Source organism: Petaurus breviceps, unplaced genomic scaffold, assembly GCF_028583685.1.
Source record: "Petaurus breviceps papuanus isolate PSGF00001 unplaced genomic scaffold, PetGlider_PUasm1.0 99, whole genome shotgun sequence".
NCBI classification, from domain to species: domain Eukaryota; kingdom Metazoa; phylum Chordata; class Mammalia; order Diprotodontia; family Petauridae; genus Petaurus; species Petaurus breviceps.
This window is the reverse complement of record NW_027187465.1, coordinates 11042554-11070403: the sequence shown is the minus strand read 5'-3', so window position 1 is coordinate 11070403 and position 27850 is coordinate 11042554. Positions and strand designations below refer to the sequence as shown.

Genomic DNA, 27850 nt, shown 5'->3' with positions numbered 1-27850 from the left:
CTTGACCCCTGGGCTTTTTGCCACAGTAGGACTCTGCGACCAAAGACAACGGAGCTTTCATCCCAAATGCTGGGGTTTTCTCAGCTGCCGGAGGTATTAGATGGGCGCCCTCTCTGAGGCCCCTTCATCATTTCTTACATCAGGATAGTATTACATCACATTCACATACCTTAACTTGTTCAGTCATTTCCCAAGAGATGGGCATCCATCCCCTCATTTTCCAATTCTTTGCCATCACAAAAAGAGGTGCTATAAATATTTTTGTACATATGGGTCCTTTTTTCTCTGCTCTTCTCAACGTACAGACCTAGTAGGTGTATTGCAGGGTTGAAGGCTATGCACAGTTTAACAGACCTTTAGGCATAGTTACAAATTGTTTTCCAGAATGGGGGACTAGTTTACAGCTTCATCCACAGTGCATTAGTATACCTATTCCCCTCCAGCATGTGTCATTTTCCTTTTTTATCTTACTCAATCTGATATGTGTGAAGTAGTGCCTCAGAAGCAACTTAACTTTCTAAACATAAGCCCCCAAAACAGACAACTCGGAAAAGAACGGATTTCTTTCTCAGTTGTCACGTTTTGGTTTTTTTTTTCCCCCTTATCCCTCAGATTCTATTAAATACCTCACTTAGCACATTGCATATTGGCTCTATCTCACAGTACGATCTGTGAAGATCTGTGAATGCCTTCCGGCATACTGAGGCAGTAACAAGGATTTCTTGGGCCAAGTCAGAAGCTTCCGGATATGCAAGCTGGAAGCTGTGGAGCAATGGAGTACTTCCTAGACTACTCCTAGCTGGCTTTCCATAAACCTACCCTCCAGATTCTCCTCCTACCTGTCTGACCCAATTCCTCAGACTTTTTTGCTGGATTATCATTCCAAAGCATTTTGGGATAAAACACGGGAATACCTCGAGACTCTGGGTCCTCTTCTTTCTGTACATTTTCTCACTTGGTGATCTCATCAGTTTCTATAATTCCAGTGATGTCTATGAAGATGACTGTCAGGTTTCTATATCCAGCCCAAGTATCTCTCCTGAACTACAGACCCACATTACCAACTACTTATTATTAAACATTTCAAACTAGATGTTGGTAGTCATCTTGAATTAAATATGTCCAAATCAGAACTCATTATCTCTCCACCAATCTACTCTTCTTTCAAATTTCCCTATTATGGTCAAGGATACCACCATCTTTCTAGTCACCCAGGTTGGAAACCTTAGCATTGTCCCTGACTTCTCATTCTCATACACCCCACATATCCAATCAGTTATCAAATTTTATGATTTCTCTATTTACAGTATCTCTTGAATATGATCTCTCTTCACCACTCATACAGCCACCACTCTAATTCAGGCTTTTCATCACCTCCTCCTACCTGGACGACTGCAAAAGCCTTCCATTTGGTATTCTTAACTCGTCTTTCCCCACTCCTATCTATCCTCCATAATGCCACTCAAATGATTTGCCTCAAGTGCAGATCTGGTCATTTCACTCTCCCCTCCCCTCCTTAATCCATTCCAACATCTCCCTATCACAGCACCAGTAGGGCCAAGTATAAACTACTCTGTCTGGCACTGAAAGTTCTTCCTCCCTCCTCCAGGGTCCTTCCAGATTACCCTTCCCTTCTCCATGCGCTACAATGGGACCAAACTGAATGACCTGCTCTCAGCTCCTGTTTCTGGGCCTTTGTTCTGGCTCTCCTCTCTCATCCCCACCCCATGCCCAGAACGCTCTTCTTCTTCACCTCTGACTCTTGGAATCTCTCTTTCCTTCAAGACTCTGCCTTTTGCTGGTCCCTCCAAATGCTAGTGCCTTCCTATGCAAGGTTACCTGGTGTCTGATATTGTCTCTCTACACAGAGGGTAAGCAACCTGAGAAGCTACAATCAGAAGTATGTGGCCCAGACGGGGTGCCGCGCCACACATGCTCTTTCCTTTCTATTCCGGCCTCTGTCTAGAGCAGCAACTGCTGCCACCGCCGAGATGTCGATGCCCAAGAAGAACCAAACTGCCATCTATGATGGCATCCTTTTTAAGGAGGGAGTAATGGTAGCCAAGAAGGATATTCACACGCCAAAGCTCTCAGAGCTGGCAGACAAGAATGTGCCCAATCTCCATGTCATGAAGGCCATGCAGTCTCTAAAGTCTGGTGGCTATGTTAAGGAGCTGGTACCTCACCAATGAGGGCATTCAGTACCTCCGGGATTACCTTTACCTTTCCCCTGAGACTGTGCCTGCCCCGCTCCGCAGACAAGAAGGCCAAGGCCCCAAGGTCTGGAGGGTGAGCGACTTACTCGGGGTGAAGCTGACAGAGACACGTACAGACGAAGTGCTGCTCCTCCTAGTGCTGACAAGAAGGCTGAGGCTGGGGCTGTGGCAGCAACAGAATTCCAATTTAGAGGTGGGTTTGGTCATGGACGTGGTCAACCTCCTCAGTAAAAACTGTAGAGACATGTTTCATATTGAATAAAATTTGGGGAAAAAAAAGAAGTATGCTTCATTTGTATTACCGTGACTCAAATTCATGCAGTGAACACTTAAGGATAAAAGCTTAACTGTGCCAAGTTTGTCTCTGAATGCCCAGCACTTAGCAGAAGGCCTGGCACATAATAAGCCCTTAATAAATGTTTGATTTTTTTGGACTAACCCAAGAAGTTCCTGTTCAAGCTGGGCACTGCAGAAGCTCAAGTCTGGAGCAGTGGAGTGACTGTGGCAGGATGACTTGGCAGTACCCAGTTCTATGTGAGAGCAGAAGAAGCAAGCCTTTTGACTCGTGGAGTCCCTAATACATACTATGGGAAGTCCTGGTGTCCAGCCCTGGCCAATGCTGTGATTCTGAAGCTACGGAGAGATGCTGAAGAGGCACTCCTCACCAGACAGGTCAGCTATTATGTTCTTTTCTCACAAGAAGTACTTTAACCCCAAGGCAGCAATATAAGTCTAGAACAGAGGTTCCCTGACGTATTTGACCCACTGCCACCTTTTAAAAAAATTACTCACTGCGTCCCTGGAAATCTACTTTCTTTAACCCTTTAATGGTTTCCAAATTGCACCTTTTCAAAGAAATAAAACTTTTTTTAAAAAAAATGACACATATTAAATTTAATAATTTATTGAAAATTTGTGGGTTTTTTCTTGCATTAAAATTTTGATAACATAATATCATATTATAAACAAGTCATTACAAGCATACATTCCTGCCTACTACATACTGGACTTTGCCATAATGCTCACCTACTAACACTTGCTTGTTAAGACCTTACTTGACCACTGATCATTTATAACTTGCATTTTGCGTGTTTATTTGGAAAATAATGTAATCACTACAACTTTAACTGTTACACGACAGATAAAACATGTACAAACGGTTTTTCAAAGTTTTCCTCTCTTCTTTCCTTAAGCTTCCCCTTATTTTTAGTTAAGGCCCCAACAACAGCCTTCCCCCTTATCATTCCAGTGCCTCCCAGGGGCTGGTATCACACACTTTGAGAACCTGTGGTAGAACAACTGCCTAAGTTCCTGGGGAAGCCAAGGACCAGCAAAGGGGAACATTTTCTAGAGTCTTTTAAAACAATTTTTGTTGGATAAAATAAAACTGTTGTGTGGTCTCTGTTTTGGCAGCTTTAGTTGCTTAGAAGGGAACTGAAGATGACTGTGGGGGTAAGAGCCAGAAATAAGCCAAGGTCAGATGTTCCCAGAGAGACTTCTGAGGTGGGGCAGTCACTTCACTGCTGAGAAGTTTTCCAGGACGAAGTCAGTCTATACATGTACAGAACAGAACATCTACAAACGCTACAAAGCCACTGCATGTCAATGCCTACAATTTCTCTCCACTATTTAAAATGAAGGGTTTTCTTCCTTTCCAGGTACAAGAGGTAATCTTTGACTGAATATGCCAATGAAAACTTCCAACACTGAGAATTGTTTTGTGCAAAGTAATTCACTATTGCAGGAATCTTTGGTTTTACTCTATCTCCTCTTTACTGATACAGATGAACTCTCTATGCATTAGTAATCAAGCCATACCTAGTTATTAAATGCATGCCATGTTCCAAAACCTGGGCACATGCCTGGTCATACAAAACCAATCCTCGCCCTCAAAGAATTCACATGCTAGTAAGGAAGACAACATGTGAATATTTAGGGACAAAGATACAAGACAGCCTTAGAGGAAAAAGTTCTAGCAGGTGGGGGTATCGGAAAGGTCTCCCTCCTACAAAAGATAGTATTTGAACTGAATCTTGAAGAAAGTTAAAGGAACTAAGAGTCTGAAGTGAAGACACTGGCATGGAAATACCTGGCATGGCAAATAGGCAGGGTAAAGGCGGAGAGATGGGAGTTGGGAAACTAGCAGGTTGGCCGGTGTGGCTGTATCATAGAATGTGTAGAGAAAGGTAGGTAGGAAAGGTCCAGGTTGTGAAGGGCTTTAAGTGACAAAGGACTTTTTATTTGATCCTGCAGGTAGTAGGGAGCCCCTGGAGCCCAATGGGCAGGGGAGTAACCTATGTACAACTGTACTATAGGTAGAGTTATTTTGGGCAGATGTTCAGAGGTAGATAACTCGGACAAGGAAACCATCTAGGAAGCTAAAACAAACAGTCCATGCAAGAAATGATAAGAGCCTATATTTGGGAGGCAATTGTGTGAGTAAAGAGAAAGGCTCATGCACAAAAAACACTTGAGGGGAGACAAAGTCAAGATGACACTGAGGCTGGGGACCTGGATGAATGGGAGGATGCCAATGTCCTCCAGAGTGATGGAGAAGTTCAGAAGAAGGAAGGCTAGACAATATTTGTATTTTACTGTTAAGACAATTTTGACCCCTCATATCAAATCTGGTGCTGAGTGTTTTCAAACTTAGCTAACTGGTTCTCCAACACCAGACATACCATCTTGCTACCCAACCCCAACAGAAGTCATTAAACTCATGGGCATTAACATGAAGGAAGGGGCAACTCCAAATGGCACAGTGAGTTGTGAAAGTGTTTAAACAGCAACTAAAGGTTCAAAGCAATTCAATGCCCAAACATGAGCCCAATAATTAGTTCAAATCTCAAAATCAAAGGAACTTACCAAAAGAAAGAAAATGAATAATAGAGAACTAAAGAATGAAGGCTGACCAACTGCCCATCTAATTTTCTAAAAATATACAGAATCCCATGCACATGATGCAGCAGAAATTTAGGTCAGCAAATCCTCAGATAGGAGGCATGGAAAGAAACAAACAATCAAATGTAAGTTATGTTCAAAAGACAATGGGTAGGCCAGTTTGGCTAGATTAGAGGGTTCTAGGCAAGCAAACTGAAGTTTCTTAAGAGGTCTGAATGACTGCTTTATGTAAATGTCTGACAAATGAAAGTAGTCTTTATTTGTATTTAATCTATCTCAAAAGGTTAAGAGCTTTCTCACTATCCTAAGATGGCACTTGTACTTTGCCCTGACAGTTCTTGGCAGGGTAGAAATGGAAACACAAAAGCCAGACCCTACCTTCTAGGAGCTCTTTCAATTTAACTCTGTCCCAAGATAAACACTATCATCAAAATTATAATTATTCTTTCAAGCGCAAACCTCCCTCAATATCTAACTGTCTATGAGGAACTTCAGTAACCACCTCTCAGGCTCTAGTTCTAAAAAATAAGAAAATGTATTTTTTCTATTTTTTTGTTCAAAGGAATACCAAAATCCCTCTTAGGTTAAAAATCAAAGATTTCCCCCAAACCTTTCAACTAGAGTAAGAACCAAAAGTAATCCCTTCTAAGCTAAAATATCCCATCTTATAAAACGCAAACTTGGGAGCCCTTTAGTTTTGTTCTTCTACAAAGATCCAGGAAGCCAATGTACATTATCAATAGTTAAAAAGAACTTTCAAGAGAAAATTATTGTGCCTAAGGAGAGTGCCCCAACACCTGGGTGATAGTCCCAGCTCTGTCCCCAAGTAACGGTGTGACTTTAGCAGATGCATCTCAAACATCCTCCCAGCTCTGGGATTCTAGGAAAGGAGGATGAAGCTGTTTACTTCACAAAACTTGATCTTCCTAGTTCTGCGTTCCTAGATAGCATACAGGTCTAACTTGGGAGTGGGCAATGTTATCATTTTAAAGCACTGATGTAAGGAGGAAAGGAGAGCTTAACAGGAAGTTTACAAGACAAACTAAACTTCTTTACCAACACTACGAAAAATCCAAACACACAATTTTTACTTTTGTTAAAGTTGGTCTAGTTCTCTCTGTTGATGCTATATATTTCAGTGTCCAGAAATCAAGAGTCATGTCAGGCTGATAAGCATTTAATAATCACTTACTATATGCACTGCACTAAGGACTGGGGATCTAAAGAAAGACATAAGACTGCTCTCAAATAGCTCCCCGTCTAATGGCAGAGAACATGCAAACAATTATGTGCAGACAAAATATATATGGGACAAAGGGGAGGTAATCAGCAGAGGGAAGGCACCAGCCCAAAGAGGGATTAGGAAAGGCTTTTTATAAAAGATGGGAAGCAAGGAGGTGGATATGAGGAGGGAGAACATCCCAGCCAATGAAAATCCAAAGTCAGGATATGGTGTGTCTTGTGTCAAAAAGAGCAAAGAGGCCAATATCATTTGGTCAGAGGGTATAAGACAGCTGGGGCCAAGTCAGGGAGGGGCCAAGTCAGGGTGGGGCCAAGTCAGGAAGGGCTTTGGCCACAAACAGCCTATGTCCCAGTGAATAAAGTTCATGTCCAAATGATAGTTATGCTCTCATCAACTGTTTCCGAAGACACAAGAGGCATCCTCACTTCGAGGATCTGCTTCACACATGCTGCACCACCTTTTGCTTTCTCCACCTTGCAAAGAATCTTGGCTACTGCACTGCTGGGAAGCAATCAGGATCAATCACAATTTGATGTTTGAAGTGAAACAATTATTTCTCTCATATATCAATAACCAATTATATCAAATTAAGACTAAGGCTTTGCTCCTTTTGTTTTTTAAAAATATACTTACTTATTTACTTTTAGTTTTCAACATTCACTTCCATAAGTTTTAAATTTTCTGCCTCCCTCCCCTCCCCAAGAGGGTATGCAATCTGATATAGGCTCTCTATATACATTCTTATTCAACATATTTTCACATCAGTCATGTTGTAAAGAAGAATTATAACCAATGGAATGAACTACAAGAAAGAATAAACAAAAACAAACAAAAAAGAGAGAGAGCAAATTGTATGCATCCATCTGCATTCAGACTCCAATTCTTTCTCTGGATGTGGATCCATCATGAGTCATTTGGAATTGTTTTAGGTCCTTGCACACTGCTGAGAATAGCTAAGTCTCTCAAAGTCAGTCATCACACAATGTGGCTTGTAACTGTGTACAATGTTCTGCTTCTGTTCACTTCACTCAGCATCAATTCATGTAACTTTTTCCAGGTTTTTCTGAAGTCCATCTGCTCAATATTTCTTAAAGCACAATAGTATGCCATTACATTCATATACCACAACTTGTTCAGCCATTCCTCAACTGATGGGCATCCCCCTCGATTTCCAGCTCTTGGTCACCACAAAAAAGAATTGCTATATTTTTGAACATGTGGGTCCTTTCCTCCTTTTTATGATCTCTTTGGGATACAGTCCTAGAAGTGGTATTGCTGGGTCAAAGGGTATGTACATTTTTATAGCCCTTTAGACATAGTTCCAAATTGCTCTTCAGAATGGCTGGATCATTTCACAACTCCACCAACAATGCATTAGTGTTCCAATTTTCCCTCCTCTACAGTATTTAAAATGTTTCTGTCTTGTCATGTTAGCCAATCTTGTAGGTGTGATGTGGTACCGAAGAGTTGTTTTGATTTGCATCTCTCATCAATAGTGATTTAGAGCATTTTTTCATATGACTATAACTTTAATTTCTTCCTCTGAAAACTGCCTATTCATATCCTTTGACCATTCATCAATTTTCCCCTTCTATTTTTTAGAAATCTGCCCCAGTAGGTTATTCAGCCAGCACTTCAAGTACATTGCTGATAATGAGATTAGATTAACTTTCTCCTCAAATCTAGTTCAGACCCACCCCAACTGGGGAAACTCAGGCTTGGGGGTGGGAACTGTGGATCCTTTATCTAGACTGTAGAAGGCTGGATGTGGTCAGCGTAGAGAGAAATAAGAGTGATTTACTCAAAGTCAAGGCTTCCAGCCCCTTGTTAGAATAGGTCCACCTGTCATAATTAACCAATCACAGTCCACTGCTGACCGTGGTGAACATCTACTCTTCTAAGGGCACATAGCTGTCAAGAGGACATTATGATGTGTCTTTCGGGGAGGAGAGATGGCCAAATGACCATCCTTTAATTATTCACTAGTCATAATTAATAAAATAACTGATTACCCAGAAATTACATTTCTCAAACTTTTTATATGTCACAGAAGCATGGAAAGGCTTCACAGACAGACCATTCTAACTGCCAGACTCACAACATAACTTCTCCACAAAAACTGAGCTCCTTCCAGATTCGGTAGACAAAAGCAACACAAGATAAAGACAATGTGACTGGTGAGGAGAAAAACCTCAACTTAAAAGACAGGAGAAAAGATAAAGTGGCTGCTAAGGACACCACTAGAAACATTTATGGTGCTAGTCTGTCTTCCTGAACTCTTTATAAATTACAACCATTAATAATATAAAACAGCTTAGGGTACATTCAGGAACTAAAACTCAAAGTACCCTCAATATAAATACAAGACAACAATAACTAATATAATGCTTACTGTGTGCCAGGCACTGTGCCAAAAGCTTTTCAAATATAATCTCATTTTGTCCCTATAACAATCCTGGTAGTGACTTGCCCATGGTCTCAGAGCCAGGGAAGCATCTGAGGACACATTTGAACTCAGGACTCCCTGACTCCTGGAGCCCTATTTAGTCACTACCAAACCAAGCTGGGTCTCATAAAATACAGAAAAGCTGTAACTAGAATGGAGTCACCAGAGTTTTGCTCCAGGTGCCAAAATTGAGAAGAACTCTGACCCTACTCTCAGTTCTTCATCAGAACAGCAACAACTACCGTGTTTCGCCGATAATAAGACCTATCCCGAAAATAAGCCCTATTGAGATTGCTACTGTAGTGAAGGTGATCCCCTGCGCTACATGCTACATTACGGTACCCTCTGTATGCAACGTCCCGTCCCCCCCCCGTGAAACGCATGCTGCGATCCGAGCTGTATCCAATCAGAGCTGCAGCAGTGAGCGCATCCTGTTCTTCCCCAGTGATTTGCTTGCTGGAGCCATTGAGAGCAGTGTTGCGGGGGAGAGCTGAGGCAGGACAACATAAAAACCTGGTATGTAAGCAGGAGTGAGGGGGCATGATGGAGGATAAAAAGGGCATGATGGAGGAAAAAAGAAGAACTCAGGGGGCATGATGGAGTGAAAAGAAGGACTGATGGTCATAATTTTATTCTGTCTGTTTTGACCCCCAGACATGAGCACAAAAAGGAAGAGCTATATTGTTGAGTATAAGAAAGCAATTGTAGAGGAGTCACATGGCAAGAATCTTGCAGTTTTCTGTAAAGAAAAACTTTTGGATCTTCGAATGGTCAGAAAATGGAGAGCAGATTATAATAACCTCAATCAACAGGTGGATGAGGGAAAAGGGAAAAAGCGCAGGTCTGGATCAGGTCGGCAGCCCTTATATCCTGACTTGGAGATCCTCATTGGTGAATGGATTGCTGACAGGAGAGCAAAGGCCTTGGTTGTGCGCAGGGCTGATACGGTATTCAAGCATTTGCCCTTTCAATGGCACCAGAGTTTGAAGTGGTCTCAGAAGGATTCAAAGCATCACAACACTGGTTGGACGGTTTCCTTCAACGGTATGAACTGTCCCTAAGAAGATCAACAACACTGTTTAAGCTGGAAGATGCTGAAGTTATTAAACGTGCACTTGCATTCAAGTCCTTTATTGATAGGATCGACATTTCCAAGTACCAAACCTGCAATATGATTGCTATGGATGAAACTGCAGTGTTTATGGGACAAGGATCTCAAACAACAATTCATCACAGGGGTGCAACATCAACCTACATTCCCACCACTGGCTATGAAAGTGCACGGGTCACCTGTGTTTTGGCAATTCGTTTGGATGGAAAGAAAGCCACACCTCTAATCATTAGTAAGGGCAAGAAAGATAAGATTGAACGTGTATCTGGCATTTACGTTCTTGAAACCGAAAAAGACTGGTGTATACAAGCTGTTATAAGAAAGTGGGTTGATTTAATGCTGCCACTTGTTATGCGAGGTAACCAAAGAGGTCTGATAGTCTGGGATTCAGCCAGCACTCACCGCGCTAAAGAAATGAAGAACTTCCTTGCAGAGAGAAGAACAGATCAAATAATGATTCCTGCAGGAATGACTGCCTATCTCCAGACCCTTGATATTGCAATAAACAAGCCATTCAAGGACCATTTGTGCATGGAAGTCAATGACTACACTGAAAATAGAATGGAAAGAAATCAGCGTGGAAACTTTGTGAAGCCCTGTCTGCAAGAAGTCGTGACTTGGGTGAAGAAGTCGTGACTTGGGTGAAGAAGTCATGGGATAAAATTGCTGACAGCTGTGTCGCCAAGGCACTATGAGCAGGTTACCTGGACAAGACATATTCATTTAAAGAGAGCTATATTGCTGGACATGACAGATTGGGTCCACTTCTTCTGAAGGAAATGGAGGCGCAAGACATCCAGGATGGAATTCAGGGTATGGACACTTATGACGATGTTGTTGAAGAAGATGACATGATCATTATTGAATAAAGGTACATTTTTTTGTTCACATTTACCTGTTTATTAAAATTGCTGTCAATGTTCATTAAAATAAGCCCTCCCCTGAAAATAAGCCCTCTGGGGGTTTTCTGTCCAAAAAATTTAATAAGACAGTGTCTTATTATCGGGGAAACATGGTACATTTATAATCTAGCTATCAATAAGAATTCATAGGGGCAGCTAGGTGGCGCAGTGAATAGAGCACCAGCCCTGAAATCAGAAGGACCTGAGTTCAAATCCAGGCTCAGACACTTGACACACTTACTAGCTGTGTGACCTTGGGCAAGTCCCTTAACCCCAACTGCCTCACTTTCTCCCCTCAAATTAAAAAAAAAAGAGTTCATAAAATCAAATACCAAATGTAAGCCTCCTCTCCCCAGAGGCTACACTGAAGGTAACTACTTTCTCTACCTCTGTTCTTCCTACTCTTCTCCCCCTCAGAACAGGCCTCCTAAGCAGCTGCTGCCTCCTGCCCAACACACAAGGGAATGCTTTGTGACACTTACCCCAGGTGCAAAAAATTTCAGCTATGACTCTAGAAAGAAGTGAGGAATATAAGCATATATCAATAATAACCACCATTATCCTCTCCACCATATAGTCAATGAATTAATTTTCTGTTTCATGATCAAAAAGTAGCACAGTCTATATACAATAGACTGGTTTCACTCCTTGTGAGAGTATTTTCTGCTTGAAATCATGTAAGAATAAAATCCGCCTTCTCTAAGGGCTCATTCCTCTAACTGAAACACTCATCTCTCTCTTCCACCTTAGAAAAACCTTTCACTGACTGCCATTCCCTTAAATATTTTCTTCACTGCTGACCTTCCTAAATGAGTGGTCCATCCCTGATTCATGCTTTCGTTACCTTACACAATGCCTCCTGGACCTTCTGGAGCATATGGCTCATTCTAACATTTGAGAGGTTTTTCAATAATGACCTTGTGGTGACCTCGTATAAGATAAATTCACTTCTCTGGGCTTCAGTTTTCTCATTAGCAAAATGAAATTAGAAAGCCTCGAAGGTCCCTTTCGGCTCCAACATTCTGTGTTCACAACATATCTGCTCAGTTTGCCTAATATTCCTAACAAAACACTCTTCTAGCCAAGCTAGTCTCCTCATCATCCTGACAAACAGCAGGGTCACTCCTGATTCCTAGTTTTTCCCCAAGTCCTACTCATTCTGGACGCAGTTCAGGTTCTTCCCCCTTTATAAATCCATTCCAGACCAAAGTAGCCCAGCCCAAGAACCTTTTCTATGAACTGCTAACACATACTATCATCACTGTCACTCATAAGTGGGGTTTAGGCTGCTACATGATCATGAGGTATATACACATTTTGTGTTCCCAACTTCACAGGAGTCCTCAGAAAGCTGGGCCCATCCATGCCTCACAACTCCTGGACTATACAGCACTATGATATGCTGAACAGCTTCCTAAGAAATACTTGTTGATGGAAGGAATGACTACATACTACTCAAGTAACTGGATGCACATTAAACTAATTACTAAGCTTTCATTAAAATAAAACATACTAGTCTATAGATTTTTTAAAAACAGCACACATGTGCATCCTTCAATTCACTCAATTAGTCCACTGATGACTGGTCCAACTGACTTGAAATCATATTGTCATGGCAGACAGCAGATGTTTAACCTTAAAGGGGCTGGATGTGTCCTCCTCTCTCTGGCCAGTGACCAAAGGCATACTCTCAGCAGGCATAAACTCATTTTAAAATCATACTTTTCAAAACAATGATTCATCTACTGTCACTGAATCACAAAATAAAAACCCTGTAATACCTTAAAGATGCAAGGGGTCTCAACCTAGGATGCAACACTGCTGAGGGGTGCCAGAAAGAACATTAGGATGAGGGATCAGCATAGAAAGGGACTGGGCCTGAGTAAGAGCCCAGAAGCCAAAGGACAAGACAGAAGCTAAAGATGGAAATCTTAAGAAGCAGACTGGAGCAAGCAAAGTTTGCTGAAAGATAGCACTGGGTCCAAAATGCAGCCAGGAAAAGCTAAAGGTAAGTGAGAAAGGTAAAAGAAAAGAGTTCTAGAATCAAGAAAGATCATTTAAGCAGCAGGAATCTGGATCCAGACAGAGATTGTTCAGACGCTGAGGCACTGAAGTACACAAGGAAAGACCCCAATACTGGACCTACCCTTTGCTGGAGTCAGACAGCTTTTAATGGATTCTCTTAAGGGAGCATTAGCTTGGTACCTTCAGATATTAGTTAAGTGGGAGTACCTGGCTCCCACTTAACTAATACCTCAAGGTCTCTGGTGAGTAAGAGTGTTGAGGCTAGCAAACTAGTAAGTAGTTCAGGACAATAGGATACTTCATCATAATCTTGCCCCAAATCAAATACAGACAGTTCTCACTTTGCATAAATTTGCATAATGCAAATTTTATTTTCCATAAAGAATTATAAAAGAAATCTGCATTCCAAAAAAACACCTATGTCAACTTTACCATACAGTACTGTGCTTGCCTTGTCTCTACTCCTGCCCCTCGGCTTGGCAACAGTGAACAGCGACCCCCCTCCCATCAAAGAAATACTAAAGGAAAAAAACCCTCCAAGTAAAAGCAGAAGGAATGGATGCACTGCCAGACCAGGTGCCTGGCTTGAGACCTCTGGGGCAGAGACAGGAGACCTTTGCCCTGCTCTGCCCACCCGCCTCTGTGCACAGGCCCCACGTCATTCATCCTCTCCTGTCTGTGTCCAGCCCCCAATGTCTGCCCCACAGTGTGCTCTTCCTCTCAGTTCCAGTCAGGCTCATATATGGCTGGCCCCAGCTCCTACGAGTTCTTCCTCCTGTCCTTGAACCATGTATCGCTTTCCTCCCTCCACAGGCACATGCGTGCCCTTCCCGACTCCCTCCTTTCCCACACCTCTGGGCAAATTCACATCACGTAAGGTTTTCGGACCAGTCCATCTATGTAAAGGGAGAACTGTCTGTCCTAACTAACTATCTTTTAAGTTATCCACAGCAATGTTCCCTTACCTTAGTGTGACCAGTTAAGAGTATGATGAGAATTGCTTTCAAAATATCAGCTGCATACAGCAAAATGGTAGACTTCCTAAAATCCCCTATTTTTATCTTTTGTGAACAATTTACAAATCTAGCTGTGGACCAGCTATGATTTGTGACTTCCACTTGAACCCACCTCACTAACTTATTTTGCTATTTGAATTTCGAATGTGATTTTAAAAATAGCATCCTCCCTTTACTAGTCACAACCGATGATAACTGAACAGTCATTTTCATATAATGACACTCAGTATTTGTTATTAAACATGGGTCTTTGTTTCCAGGAAAGGTTGGGGTTGTCCACTTTAATTGCAGGCCCATCCCTTTCTCTATTTGGCTGCCTGTCTCAGGCATACACACTGTAGATAGACAAGCTCCATAAGTGGTCCACCCAACTGCATGCTCTCCTTTGCACCACAGATGCTCTTCATCCACTTAGTCTTTCCTGTGTGGCTGGTCAAGCCAAAGTCTTTTGGTTACAGATCACTTCCTGGAGCCTCTGCAACAATGTCATCCACAGATCTGTTATCTGGCAACACAGATCACAACAGTTTCTGAAGACCTGAAAATAATATCACACAGAAGGCAATAACAGAGAGGCACAAGTGGGTGTGAGAAGTCTGCAACTCCTAAATAATGAGGAACTTCACGCAGAAGCGAGATGCAGTCAGGAAAATGGATGAGAGGAATAGAAGGTGGGTTGGTAGAGTGGCCAGTGAACAACCCAAGTGCTCTACTGGTTCCCTTCCAATGTCAGAAAAAAGAGCTCTCCAACATGCTGAGTGGCCTCCCTGTGGTGAACGTGGGGGAGAACATGGAAGGGAACTTCACAAGCAAGATGACTTCCAAGCTGCACCGCTGGAGCAAATATCCAAGCTGAGTACACAGATTTCTGCGAGCAGACTTACTGATATTCTCTCCTAAGGTCAAAGACTAGTAAATTCTCTTTAAAAATAGACTTTTAAAATATTTGTTTTTCTATCTAGATTCCCTCATTCATCTCTCCTATCTCTCCCTTATAACATAAGATTTCTTTTAAAAGGTGAAAAAAGAGGAAGAGAAAAAATTCAGCAAAACCAATCAATACATCAAAAAACTCATGAAATGATAAGCAATGTCCAATACCTGTGGACACTCTGCCCTTGTAAAGCAGTGTGAGGAAGGATGTCTTCTCATCTGTGCTCTTTATAATCTCATAACATTCACTTTTTGTTGTTTTGTGATGGGTTTTCTGTCCACTTAAAATGTTATAGTCATTTGTGCAGACTGGTAAATTCTGAAGCAATAATTTCTGAAAGGGTAACATCCACCTATAGATCAAGGAGAAACATGTGGAACACAAACTTTATCTTAAAAGTTTTTTCCAGTGAAAATTCACAGCCAATGATATACATGACAAACTGAATACTTTTCTGGTCACCACTTAAATCCAATGTAATTAACAAACATGGCAAACATGGACCCTTCTTTACTTCTGAGCATTTCAATTTCATTCTACACTTCTCTATGCCCACGGGTGGATCCATGTGACCAGGTCCAATAAAATAACCTTGTGAGCCTTGGAAAAATGTCATTTTCTGTCAGGTTTAGATTATCCAGGCTATATACATTAGTCAGTCAACATGCATTTAAGTGCCTACTATGTGCCAGGCAAGCCACTAAGGGCTGGTAAAAGACAATTCCTGCTCTCAAGAAACTCAAGTCTAAACCGTGTGAAAGTTTAAAATATTTGGGATCTATCCTTCATAAATATCTTAATCTGATCCAGCCAGGATATTCGGAACAGGGTTGATTTATTTTAAGCTATAACCCCAATGAACAACAGGTGTTGGGTTAACAGACTGAACCAGAAAAGCAACAATTAATTCCCAATTCCATGAGAATCAACCTTAACACTTTTTCTCTGTGGTTAAGTTTGATCTCAAAGCCTAGTTATCACCCTCTCATTTTCAGTGGAAAGGTCACAGAGGTAGTACTTGTAACGTTAAGGGAATCTGAAGATCTTCCCGGCCCCTTAATAGGCCCCATATGACCTGCTCTGAGCTTTGGCCAAGCCCAAAGCTTGAGTCAAAGGGAGCCCATGGTGGGAAGAGCTTTGCCAAAATGATGAAGCAGGGAGTGTGGAGTTGAGGAGAGTGAAGCAGAGCTGAGTGAGAGAGGGAAGAATTTTGCCTAGAGGAACTTTTTTTGTGGGGAGGCCTAAGGGAGAGAAGGTTTGGGGATGTTGGTGCTCCCTGGATTGGTGATGTGTAGAAACTTTTTTGTTACCATGGTGGCTTTCTGGTATCTGAATAAATATCTTGGTTTTGTCTTTGAGGAAGAGAGTTTGTTATATTTTGCAAATCAACCCTGGAAATATGTCTGCATATTCATAGCAGCTGCTATGAGTATTGCATTGGCGATACAGTACTACGAAAAGAGGTGTTTGTGAATAGGCAAATGGACTTCTGAAGATGCTAACGAAATATATTGCAACATGTTTTGTATCCAAAATTGGAGGTCTCAAGACCTATTTTTCAGGGTAAAAAAGTAAGATTTTGTTTTTCAGTTTGACTGTTGGGGTCAATTTATTCAGGCACTAAAGAAATTCAGTATGTAGAAATCACAGTTCACAATTTCAACCTGTCCCTTGCTTCCCCTATCCCTCTGTACTGCCAGATCATTTTCATTCCATGATTTTAAAATTTCAGAAAATAACTTTATTTCCAAATGCTAAAAAATTCAATTAAAAAAAATCTGCTCTAGAATTGAGCAGGAAAATAAATGTTCTTTACTTAAGGATGAAGGACTGCTCAGAAACAAAATCAAGATTTTTTTGAACTCTGAATAAGGATTCTTTAAAATCTTAAGTACAACTATAGATACTAGAATTTTTTCAATGAAAAGATATACTTTTAAATCTCCCAGAGCCTTGCATATAGTAGGTATTTAAAAATGCTGAATTGTTACCAGGCTGGGCAGTAATTTCATCAAGATTTGGACACCATGACCAATTAGATCAGGAGTTGTATAGAAGATGTCCTTTTAGGATAACCCTGGGTTTCTGCTGGAACTGCATGAAGTGAATAAAAATTATTGAAGTGAAATAAAACCCATTAATCTTTAAATAAAAAGAAATTCTATAACTTTATAACAGCTTAAAACATTTTATACCACCTCTAACATAAATATGTTACTGACATGAAAATCAATTTGGGGAATTACATGAACATTAGGCATGCAGCTTAATTCATGGTATTACTTGACAAATCATGTACTGATATGCTGCAAACACAAGTATTTTTTCACAAAGCATTTACAATAAACATTGAGGGAAGTGATTTCAATACAAATTTATGGTGCACAGCTTTGGTTAATTTTAGCTTAAATCATCCATCACTAGAAATACCACTACAACTCTGTAAATTAACTACAGGCAAAATACACTTTTAAAACTAAACCGCTGGAGTCAGTGTGTAAATCCAGCCTGCACAGACACTGCCAATAACACTGAAAGAGTCTCCCCTTCACAGAGATACTAAGTTGGATATGATAACCCTGTTTATATAGCCTACAGGGAACTGTGAGGCTGAGACTCCATGAAAGCCTTTACTCTGGAAATCTGAGGATTATCACAGATAGTTGGAGTGGCCCTTCTAGATCATCTAGTCCATGCCCTTCATTTTATAATGAGCAAAGTGAAGCAGACAAAGGTGGCCGGTTCCAAATTGCTAAATTAGGGAAGAGCAGGTGCTCACTCAGGCTCATGGCTCCCATTCAGCTAGGCCCCTTTTGGGAGTGGGCTCCTCTTTATGCCACAGATAATGAATAAAGATTTTGGGGGTGCTCTCAACAGTTACCTGCTAATAACTTTTAAACTCTTTGAGGAATGGCATTCCCCATTCTTAGGGCCACTTTAACTGTAAATACATCATAGAGCTGAGACATTTGTAAGTTGATTCCTATTCTGGTTTAAACCTCTACTGCTACTTCTCATTAATATAAAAAAAATTCTTATCTGTGATAGTACCATCTCTCAAGTCTTATATTTCAAGAGAAGGATAAGACAGCCTGAAAATCCAGCAACTTATCAAGTGACCATTACTTATTACGCACTGCCTATATGTACTCTCTTAGTGGGCACTGTGTGATATACACAGAAAGTATAAAATATAAGTCCTGCCCTAAAGAACTCTACACTTCGATTATGTAGGCAAGGCATAAACGTGCCTAAAGGGAAAAAAGTGAATATCCAATATAAGTAGGGTGTACGCTAAGTAGGTGTCATATACTATATATAACTGCAGTGGAATTTCAAGGGAGAAAGAAATCTTTTACAACTTGACCTCGGTTTAGATTCCCTCTGAACCACTTAACTTACTGCTTCTCCTTGCCTCAGTTTCCTCATCTGTAACTCTTATGTGGGGGTTGGTTGGATTCGGTGATTTCTAAGGTTCTTCTGAGATCAAAGGACCTATACGCAGCTTGAAAATCTTATAGGCAGTCCATAGAGGAAAAACGTAATAACCTGGGGGTCAGTAGAGCCTTCGTTTAGAATCCAACTATATGACATCTGACAGATTATAGGATCCTTCAAGCAACAAACACTCACTATATATCAGACAGTGCTAAATGCTGGAGAAACAAAGAAAGGCAGAGTCTGCCCTCAAACAACTTACATTCTAATAGAAGATATATGTCATTAGTCAACAAATATTTATTAAAAATAGCTCGCATTACACAGGGCTTTAAAGTTTGCAAAAAGCTTTATAAATATTATCATATTTTATCCTAACAACCCTGGGCAGTGGGTGTTTTATTATCCCCATTTTAAAGATGAGGAAACTGAGAAAAATAGAGGTTAAGTGATTTGCTCAGGGTTACACAGCTATTAAGTGTCTGAGGTCTAGTCACTCTATCCATTGTACCACCTGGCACATTAAGCATTTTTTGTATCATGTGCCAAGTACTGTGTTAAGCAATGGGAATACAAAAAACAACAAAAATAGGGTTCCTGCCCTCCAGGAGCTCACATTCTAATGGAGTAGAAAACACAAAAACAAATGAACATAAAAGACAAATATGGAGGAGCCAGATGAAAAATCATCTCAAAAGGAAGGCATCAGCAGGGAGGAAGATTAACAACCCCTCCTGCAGAAGACGAGATCTGAACAGAGCATCAGAAGCCAGGGAAGCAAGGATGCAGAAATGAGAAGGGGGAAGTCAGTACAAAGACACCGAGTCAAAGAGCCGAATATGGAAGGGAAGAAAGGCAGAGTCCAGCTACCAAATCTGGTTCCAGGTGTAATAGGACCACAGACTCAGCACTGAAAAGTACTTTGAGGTCATGGACTCCCAACACCCTTATTTTACAAATAAGGAAACAAGAAAACAAGAATTCTGTTTGTCATCCAATGAACACTAATTCAGAGCCTACTATGTAACCGGTATAATGGATAACAGGCATCATCACACTTGCCTTTTTAATGAGTGGGAAGGGAGAATTTTGTAACTCAAAATTTTAAAGTCAATGCAAAAAAGGAAAAAAAAAACAACAACTGAAAATCAATCTAGAGGATAATGAAATATACTTCTCATGTCAGAGAAGAGGGAGAGTGCTAACAAAAATATATATGTGGTCATATTGGATGCTGTGTTCTAATTATTTTTCTTTGTCACAAGATAGAGTTCAATCAAAAAAAAAAGAGGTGGTTTTTGTTTTGGGGATGGGAAATGGCTTTCTCCCCCCAAAATAACTGTGGATATAAAGATAAAAGGCATCAAAAATAAGACATACTGGAGACAACCCACCCCTCAAAAAAAAAAAAAACCTGAGCCTACTAGAGATACAAAAAGGTTGGGGAAAAGTCAGTCTCTGCCTTCACAGAGCTCACAATTGAAGAGGGAGACAACAAGCAAACAAATATTTACAAAAAACCTAGATAAAAGATAAATAAGAAAAAATTAACAGAAGGCAGGCATTAGAATTCAAAGGAACTGGGGAAGACCTCCTATGGAAGATGGGATTTTAGTTGGGATTTAAAGGAAGGTGGAGATGAAAAGAATCTGCATCAGTCATAAGGGAATAGTCAGAGAAAATGACCAGAGCCAAGAAATAGTGTCTTGTGCATAGAAGAGCCACAAAACCAGTATTGCTGGACTAAAAAAGTACACTGTAGGGAGCGAGGTTTTACAGACTGGAAAGGTAGGCATGCGCTAGGTGAAGGACTTGAAATGACACACAAAGAATTTTGTGGGGGGGAGCGGTGGTTGATTTAAAATGGTTGGATTTGGGTTTCAGGAAAATCATTTTGTGGGTTGAATGGAGGAAGGATTAGAGTGGGGAGGAAAGTTTATAGGGAAAGATACTAAGTTATGTTTTAGACAAATGAGTTTAAAATGGCTGAGATACCCAGTTCAAGATGTCTAAGAAGCAATTGGAGATGCGAGAGTGGAGGTCAGTTGAGAGGTTAGGATAGGATAGGTAAATTTAAAAATCATCAGCACAGAGATGGTCATCAAATCCATGGGAGCTGATGAGATAACCAAGTAGTATATAGGGGGAAGAGAAAAGGGTCCAGGACAGAACCCTATAAGAGCATGATCTGGAAGAGGATTCAGAAAAGGAGAGAGAGAAGAAGCAGTCAGACAGGTAGGAGAACCAGGATAGAGCAATGTTCCAAAAACCTAAAGAGAAGAAAGTATCAAGGAAAAGAAGGTGATAAAGTGCCAAAGGCTGCAGGGAGTTTGAGTAGAGTGAGAATGGTGAACAGGCCACTGGATTTGATAATTAAGTGACCACTGGTAACTTTAGAGAGTAGTTTTTGGTGGAATGAGGAGGTCAGAAGCCAGATTGTAAGGAGAGAGTGGAGGCACCTATTGTTGATAGCCTTTTAAGAGTTCAGTCAAATAGGGCAGAAGTAGTATAAGGTGGAACGATAAAGTGAAGGTTTTGAGATCAAGGAAGAGCCAGAAAGGTTAAGTCATAGGTAGGGCAAAGGAAGGTCACAGAGAATAAGTGGCATAAGTGGGGTCACAACCTCTCAGAGTTTCAATTTCCTGATGAAAATGGGGACAATAATAACTGTATTTCCTATTAAACAGGAATGTTACCTTGTGCATGTTATGCCAGCTATTTTCTTTGTGGTCTAGACCAATGATCACATTAGCATGGGGAAGGAACTCCTAGATGAGAAGAGGCCCTTTACCACAGAGGGTCAGCATGTTCTGGGCCGTTTATTGTCTTAGAGTTGCCTGGGGGCACTGCCCAGGGCACTAGAATGACCATTATTATGAAACTCTGGCTAGGGAAGGCTTCAGAGGGGAGGTGAGATGTGAACTGAGCAGTCTGGAAGGACAGGTAGGATTCTGATAGGCAGAAAGGCAGTGGAAGTGTGCTGCAAACCAACCGACAAGCCGCAGGATTAAAGCAGTGTTTCTGAAATTAGGGAGCAATATCCACAAGTGACTGGAGGAGGTGACTTGGAGAGGGGTGGTGGTAGTGGTGGAGGGGAAGCCCTAAGACCAACTGAGAGGCTTTACTAAAGTTTCTCTTCTCGGACCTTTCAAGCAAGGGGCTCCAACTGGCTAAGGTGAGGAACAAGAGCCTCCAAGTATGAGGAACAGACTGTTCAAAGATATGGGGACCAAAGAAGGAATGCGATTTATGGGGCCTGGTGAAGAGACTATTCTGGATGGAAAGGAGTGGGATGGGAAACCCAGACAGCAGAAGACAAATGGAGAGCTCTGAGCTCTAACTTAGAGGTCAAAGGGAGTCCCTGAGGCTCCTCGGGGTGGGGGCACGAGTCCGAGAGACCAAATAGGTTAACTGTTGTACTACCGTGTTTCCCCGATAATAAGACCTATCCCGAAAATAAGCCCTCCCCTTACTGTGTAAGATTCCTCTAAAATAAGCCCTCCACCGAAAATAAGCCCTATTGAGATTGCTACTGTAGTGAAGGTGATCCCCTGCGCTACACGCTACATTACGGTACCCTCTGTATGCACCGCCCCCCCCCCCGTGAAACGCACGCAGCGCTCCGAGCTACATCCAATCAGAGCTGCAGCAGTGAGCGCGTCATCCTGTTCTTTATTGAATTCATTATTGAATAAAGGTACATTTTTTTGTTCACATTTACCTGTTTATTAAAATTGCTGTCAATGTTCATTAAAATAAGCCCTCTGGTGTTTTTCTGTCCAAAAAATTTAATAAGACAGTGTCTTATTATCGGGGAAACACGGTAGTTAAGGCATGAGATCAACAATGGCCTGAAATAAGAAGCTGGCGACAAGCATAAAAAGAAAAGATTGGTGAAACAGAAAGAACTGGTAGGATTTGAAGACTGATTCCGCATGATTGTTAAGGAAGAAGTAGGAATCAAACCAAGTTTGGAGCTGGAACGACTACTTAAACTTACTCTGCTTTTCTAAACTCTGGTCTAAGAACCATCAGTAAGTGGCCTAACAATGGTTTCTGTTGGCCTTCAGCAACTGCATGGCTCAACTTGCTTTTCTTCACCCAGCTACATATCTCTCACTCTGCCATATATTTCTAATACCCAAGTAAGTTCTGAGCATGTGATTGAGAAAAACGGGTAAAAAAGACCAACATACTTTATGGAATCAGTAATAAAACTTAGGCTTAAAAATTACCCTGCAATCTCTGCTACTCTCTGTTCACATTATGCATACATATTTCAGTCATATTTTGTGCACTGGAACATGGCTCTTGTAAAAATTCTAACACGTGCAACGATGTATTCCTTTGTTGATTTATTTAAAAAATGTCTCCATTAGGATTTTTGTATGGACCCCATATGAGCATACTCTACCTCCAGAGGTAACTCATTCCAATTTGGAATAGTTCTAACTATTGTTAAAAGTTTTTTCTTATGTTACTTCAGTCTAAACAAAATAATGAAGCAAGAGTACCAAGATCTGACAGAAGAAGCTGTCTTCTTTCCCCTTCAATCTACTCTATGCCTAAATGGACCAACCTCTTCCAGAATAAAATCACTTCCCCCTTCTCAAACTCTTCCTAGAGCAAGGAAAGGTGGTTCACTGGGCTTCCTCGGATGTAAATTAAACAGAAGGACCGGAGATGTCAACAAAGTCCCGGAGCAGGTGTCCTCAAACTGCAAGGCATGTTTTAAAGAATCTTTAATGTGTATGACACTCCCTCAAATGACAGGAAGGCGGCTTAATTTACAAAAGAACTATGACATCACTTGGACAACTCACATAACCTTTAGGCCTCAGTTTCCTCATCTGTGAAATGAAGAGGTTGGATCAGATAACCTAAGGTCCTTCCAGTTCTAAATCTATGATTTTTTTTTTTAAGCAATCAGGGTTAAGTAACTTGCTCAAGGTTACATGGCCAGGTGTTTCTGGGTGGGTGCTAAGTGTCTGAGCCCAGGATTCGATCCCCAGGTCATCCTGACTCTGGAGCCGGTGCTCTTACTCACTGTGCTACCTGGCCACCCCTAAATCTATGATTTTTAAGATCATTTACCAAGTTGAAATTGTCATTTTCCCAACTTCTTGCACATGACATTTTCTGATTTTTTTCTCTACCTTATTATTGATCCAGAATCTCTGTAGAGCAGAACCAAAAGGCAATAATGGCCATCCAGAAATTTCTGCTGGGTCAAGCAGTTTACAAACAATGGTCCATCTACCTCTCTGTGCTAAGTCTCCCAAACAATCACAATGCTTATCACATCACTCTTTACTACCCCTTTTCAATACAGAAAACCATACTTTTTTTTCCCCTCCGCCTGTACCCCACACACATCATATTGGACTTCAGGGACAGTTCAATAAAGCTGAAGTCACCCCTAAATTACAAAATTTCTTCAAACCAATTCAAAATGCTCATCTCCCCCAAAGTCATCCCTGTTCACCCAAAATGAGATTTCCCTCTTCAGGCAAAACAAAAACATTCACTCTCAACCCCACAAAATTATCCTCTTCCCTTATTTCAAATATCCTTGCCATCATGACTTCCCCCTTGAATTACTGACTTCAATTCCTAGATCCTTTCCAGTATGATGAGAGTTGTAGTCACAGCCCTTACAATAACCAAAAAAAAATTTTTTAAATAAAACCCTTTCATTCAGCTCTGATCCTGTCTAAAAATCCACTTTTCCATATACAAGAATAACACTATCTTACAATATACAAAAGCTTTCAGATATTATTTTATTTGATCCTTACAACAACTGTGTGGGATAGTTGGAGCAAATACAATCACCTTGACTTGACAACAGAGGGAAACTAAGGCTCAGAGGCTAAATAACTCAGTCGAGGTCACCTGGCTACTAAGTGACAGTTACAAGTAGAATCCTGGTTTCCTACACCCCTGCTCCTTTCACTCCATAACCCTGTCTGTCACCCATGATGGGGCAGGCAAGATTGTTCCATGGTCTGGCATTCACTGATTCCTTTCCTTACTTGCTGAATCTGGTTGAGTCACTGTTTCTTGAGTCTAGGTTTCCTCTATTGTTAAATGGGGATGATACTTGCACTACCCATCTCACAGGGTTATTAGAAAAGTACTCCAAAAACCTTAGAGTGCTACAAAAATATGGGCTCTTACAATTTCCTCAGAATTCCTTAAGAATATTAACTGTTACAACATGGCTAATGTGGAAATGTTTACACAATTGCACATGTATAACCTGTATTAGATTGCCTGCCATCCTGGGGAGGGGGAATCAGAGGGAGAAAAAATTTGGAAGCTGTGTTTTAAAATGAACACTGAAAACTATCTTTACATGGAGCTGGAAAAAATAAAATACTATTTAAAAAACAAAAAATGAATATAGCTGTTACCAAATAACATTTGCCTCAAAAGATTTCCGACCACCTTCCCAATATTCTTTCCAGACTCTCTCCCGAGACTCTTGCCACAATCCCATTTCTGGATTCTCTGTACTATTCTCCCCCAAAGCCAGATCTCAACTACCACCATAGTACCAGCTCTCCAGATCCCACTAGTCAGCCCTGCTCCTAAAAGGAGACTTTTCATGCTTATTCCGAAAATACTGTCCTGAGAACTCGGTAAACTGTCGATCCACAAATTCTCAAAGTGAGGTTTTGATTCTTTCTAATTCCACAAATCAGATGACCCATTTTAAGAGAACAGCTAATACAACAAATCCACAGTCTTCAGGCATTAATCCGGGTTGTCTGGCCACAATGTCCCCAATAACTTCTTTTCCCTAAGTTTCCTAAACAATTCTCTTCTGATAAGTTGCTAGATAACCCAGTGGAAAGATCCCTGAGTGCAGAAGTCTAAGGATCTATATATTCAAACTCCACCTGTATCTCCTGTTAATGAATGAATCAAAAAGGCATGTGCCAAGTAGTATGCTGAGCACTCTGAATACAAATACATAAAAAAAAGAGAGTCAGCTCTCAAGGTGACCGTACTCTATTGGGGGAGACAACACATTAAAAGAGCCCAGAAATCCTAGGGGTTGTGGTGGGGTAGATGTAAAACCTAGGAGTTCATAGAGTACACTGACAGGTTAGATGGTAATGACCAGGGTATAGTGGCAAGTTCAATGGTTATGACTTAGTGACCTCATTTGGGGTTTTCTTGTCAAAGATACTGGAGTAGTTTGCCCTTTGGCAAAATGAGGAAATGAGGCAAACAGGGTCAAGTGACTTGCCCAGGGTCACATAGCTAAGTGTCTGGGGCAGGATTTGAACTCTGCCTCTACTTCCCTTGAGGGTTGTAGTTGGCAACATTGGCAATCGGAGACACATTGATAGGTCAGAGTCTTAGCAGCCTGGGGTCATGGAAGAGGGAAGCGCATCCCCGAAAAGAACTTCGTACCTGTATGCTTGGGCAAGTCATTTACCTAACCAACCAGTCCAGCAAGCATTTATTTCCCAAGCACTGTCCTATGTCCTAGGGATAAATATAACAAGGGGCTCACAACCTATCTGCCTTCCTAGCCTCAGTTTCCACATCTTTAAAGTGAGGGAGAAGGACTGGCTCCCTAAGGTCTCTTCCAGATCCCCCTTGATCTAAGATCCATAATCTCTGAGCTCACAGCCATGTAGCCCCTTGACAACTCTATCAACAACTGCCAAGATTTCTATGGCTATTCCTTGGATCCTGGGCTTCTGCCTACTTGGCCAACTCTCCTCAGTCTCTTTCAGAACTCTGTGTCACCAACACAACTTCTCAACTCTGACTATTCTCACCTCTTTCCTATCCTAGATTTCTATTTTCCCTGCATCCTATCACAATCCTCCCGGTCCTAGAGGAAGTGAATCCCTTTTGCCTGGCACCCTACCCTGTGCCACAAGCCAACCTGACCACCACCTCTTAAGTGCCATCCACTGAGGTCATGTGGGACAATCAAGGAGTCTGGACACTGCATTGTGTGTGTGACCCCAACAAATCAGTCACTTCCCTCCTCTGTAGAATGCTGTGGACAATACTTGGACTACCACCTAGCAGGATTATTTTTAAGCAAAGTACTATCCAAGTATGAACTGCAGTGATTACTATTCCTCTTAGGAAACTGCCCCCCATTTCTCCATCCCCTCTTCTGCCCTACCCTAAAGTTCATTTTTCTTTACCCTCTTCTGGGAAGTTGGGATCACTGCCCAGTCTGCTCTTTGTTGATTCCAAAGTAGGGAGGTGAGCGGTCACTCATACCACACAATTCCTCTACCCCTTGCTACTAGTCCCCAATGTCTCTTCATCACCTCCAGTTTCTGTATATATGTAGCATATGCACCAACATTGCTTCAAGGGTTCCCTAGCCCCTTTTCCTCTCCTCCCCACAGAGGTCAAAGGCTATTCACTCCAACATCTCCCCCCATCCTTATCCCCAGCATCTGCTCCTATACCAAGTCTAGGGGACTCATTTATTCCCAAACAGCCTCTACACATATAATTATACAACTCTGGCGGCTGTCCCACTTCTAATTTCAGAAGGGGTGTGTGTAAGGGATTCACTCTGAAACACTCTGCCCCCTCCCGCACCTATTCTCTCTGCTCCCAAACTGTTGAATACGAGGGGCACAATCACCCTAACACAACCACTTTCCTCCTCCTCACAGCAGCATTCTCAGTACATACTCTTCCAAACCCAAAGGGAGAATTCATCCCAATGCTGCCCAATAACACTGTCTGGTCTTGGACACTCCCAACCCCCAATACTGGAGGACCACCCCAAGAGACTCTCCTACATGGAGAGAACACAGTGCAGTCCTGGTCCCACTTCCTAACAAATGCGCCCGCGGCCCCCACTTGCCCCGGGACAGCCCCCCACGCCTACACAGTAACTCTTCCTGGCACTTGCTCTACGTGACTAGGGTGGCCCGCAGCCTCCTCCTCGGTAACACTGCCCCGTCTTCACCTTTCCCCACCAGCACTGTGGCCATTAGCGTCCTCCTCAAGAACACTGATTCTCCCCAGACCCGCGAGCCCTGGCCCACTCCCCCAGCCCCTCCTCGGCTCCAGAGCCCGTCCTCCCTGTCCCCCAAGGCCCCGGGAGCCGCTCCGCTCGCCCTGTCCGCGGAGCCCCCTCGGCCCTGGCCCGAGGAGAGCGCCCGGGGCGCCCCGCCCGGCCCCGCTCCCTCCCCGCCGGCCCAGGCCGCCTCACCACGAGTAGGTCTGCTCCGCCATGGCGCTCGGGGCTGCGGGCCTCGTCCTCCAGCTCGGGCTCGTCTCTGGCGCTCGTCGGGCGCTGGGCCGGGTGGGGCTGCGGAGCCGGGCCGGGCAGGCCGCGGCGGGGCCGGGCCGGGCCTCCTCCTCCTCCTCCTCCTCCTCCTCCTCGGGCCTCGCTCCTCCGCGGGCCGCGGGCGGCGCCGGCCTCGGGCGCTCTCTCACCGGCCTCCTCCGCGGCGGCGGCGGCTCCGCGGCGGCTCCGATCCCAACATGGCGGCTCCGCGGCGGCGGCGGGGCCGGGGCCTCCCTCGGGCTCTCCCGGCGGCGGCGGCGGCGGCGGCTGCGGGCGGGGAAGGGAGGCGGGCGGGCGGGGAGGGGCAGGCCCGCGGCGGCGGCTGCGGC

General features: G+C 42.5%; 1 protein-coding gene across 1 annotated transcript in view; it reads right to left on the bottom strand.

Annotated features, from left to right (window-relative positions):
* Positions 1–27584, bottom strand: part of SPPL3 (signal peptide peptidase like 3) — a 144504-nt gene extending 116920 nt beyond the window's left edge. The window contains exon 1 of the mRNA XM_069081616.1: positions 27444–27584. Coding sequence (XP_068937717.1) covers positions 27444–27466 — 23 coding nt within the window. The 5' untranslated portion in view covers positions 27467–27584. The remainder of the gene's footprint in view (positions 1–27443) is intronic.
* Between the last annotated feature and the right edge of the window lie 266 nt (positions 27585–27850).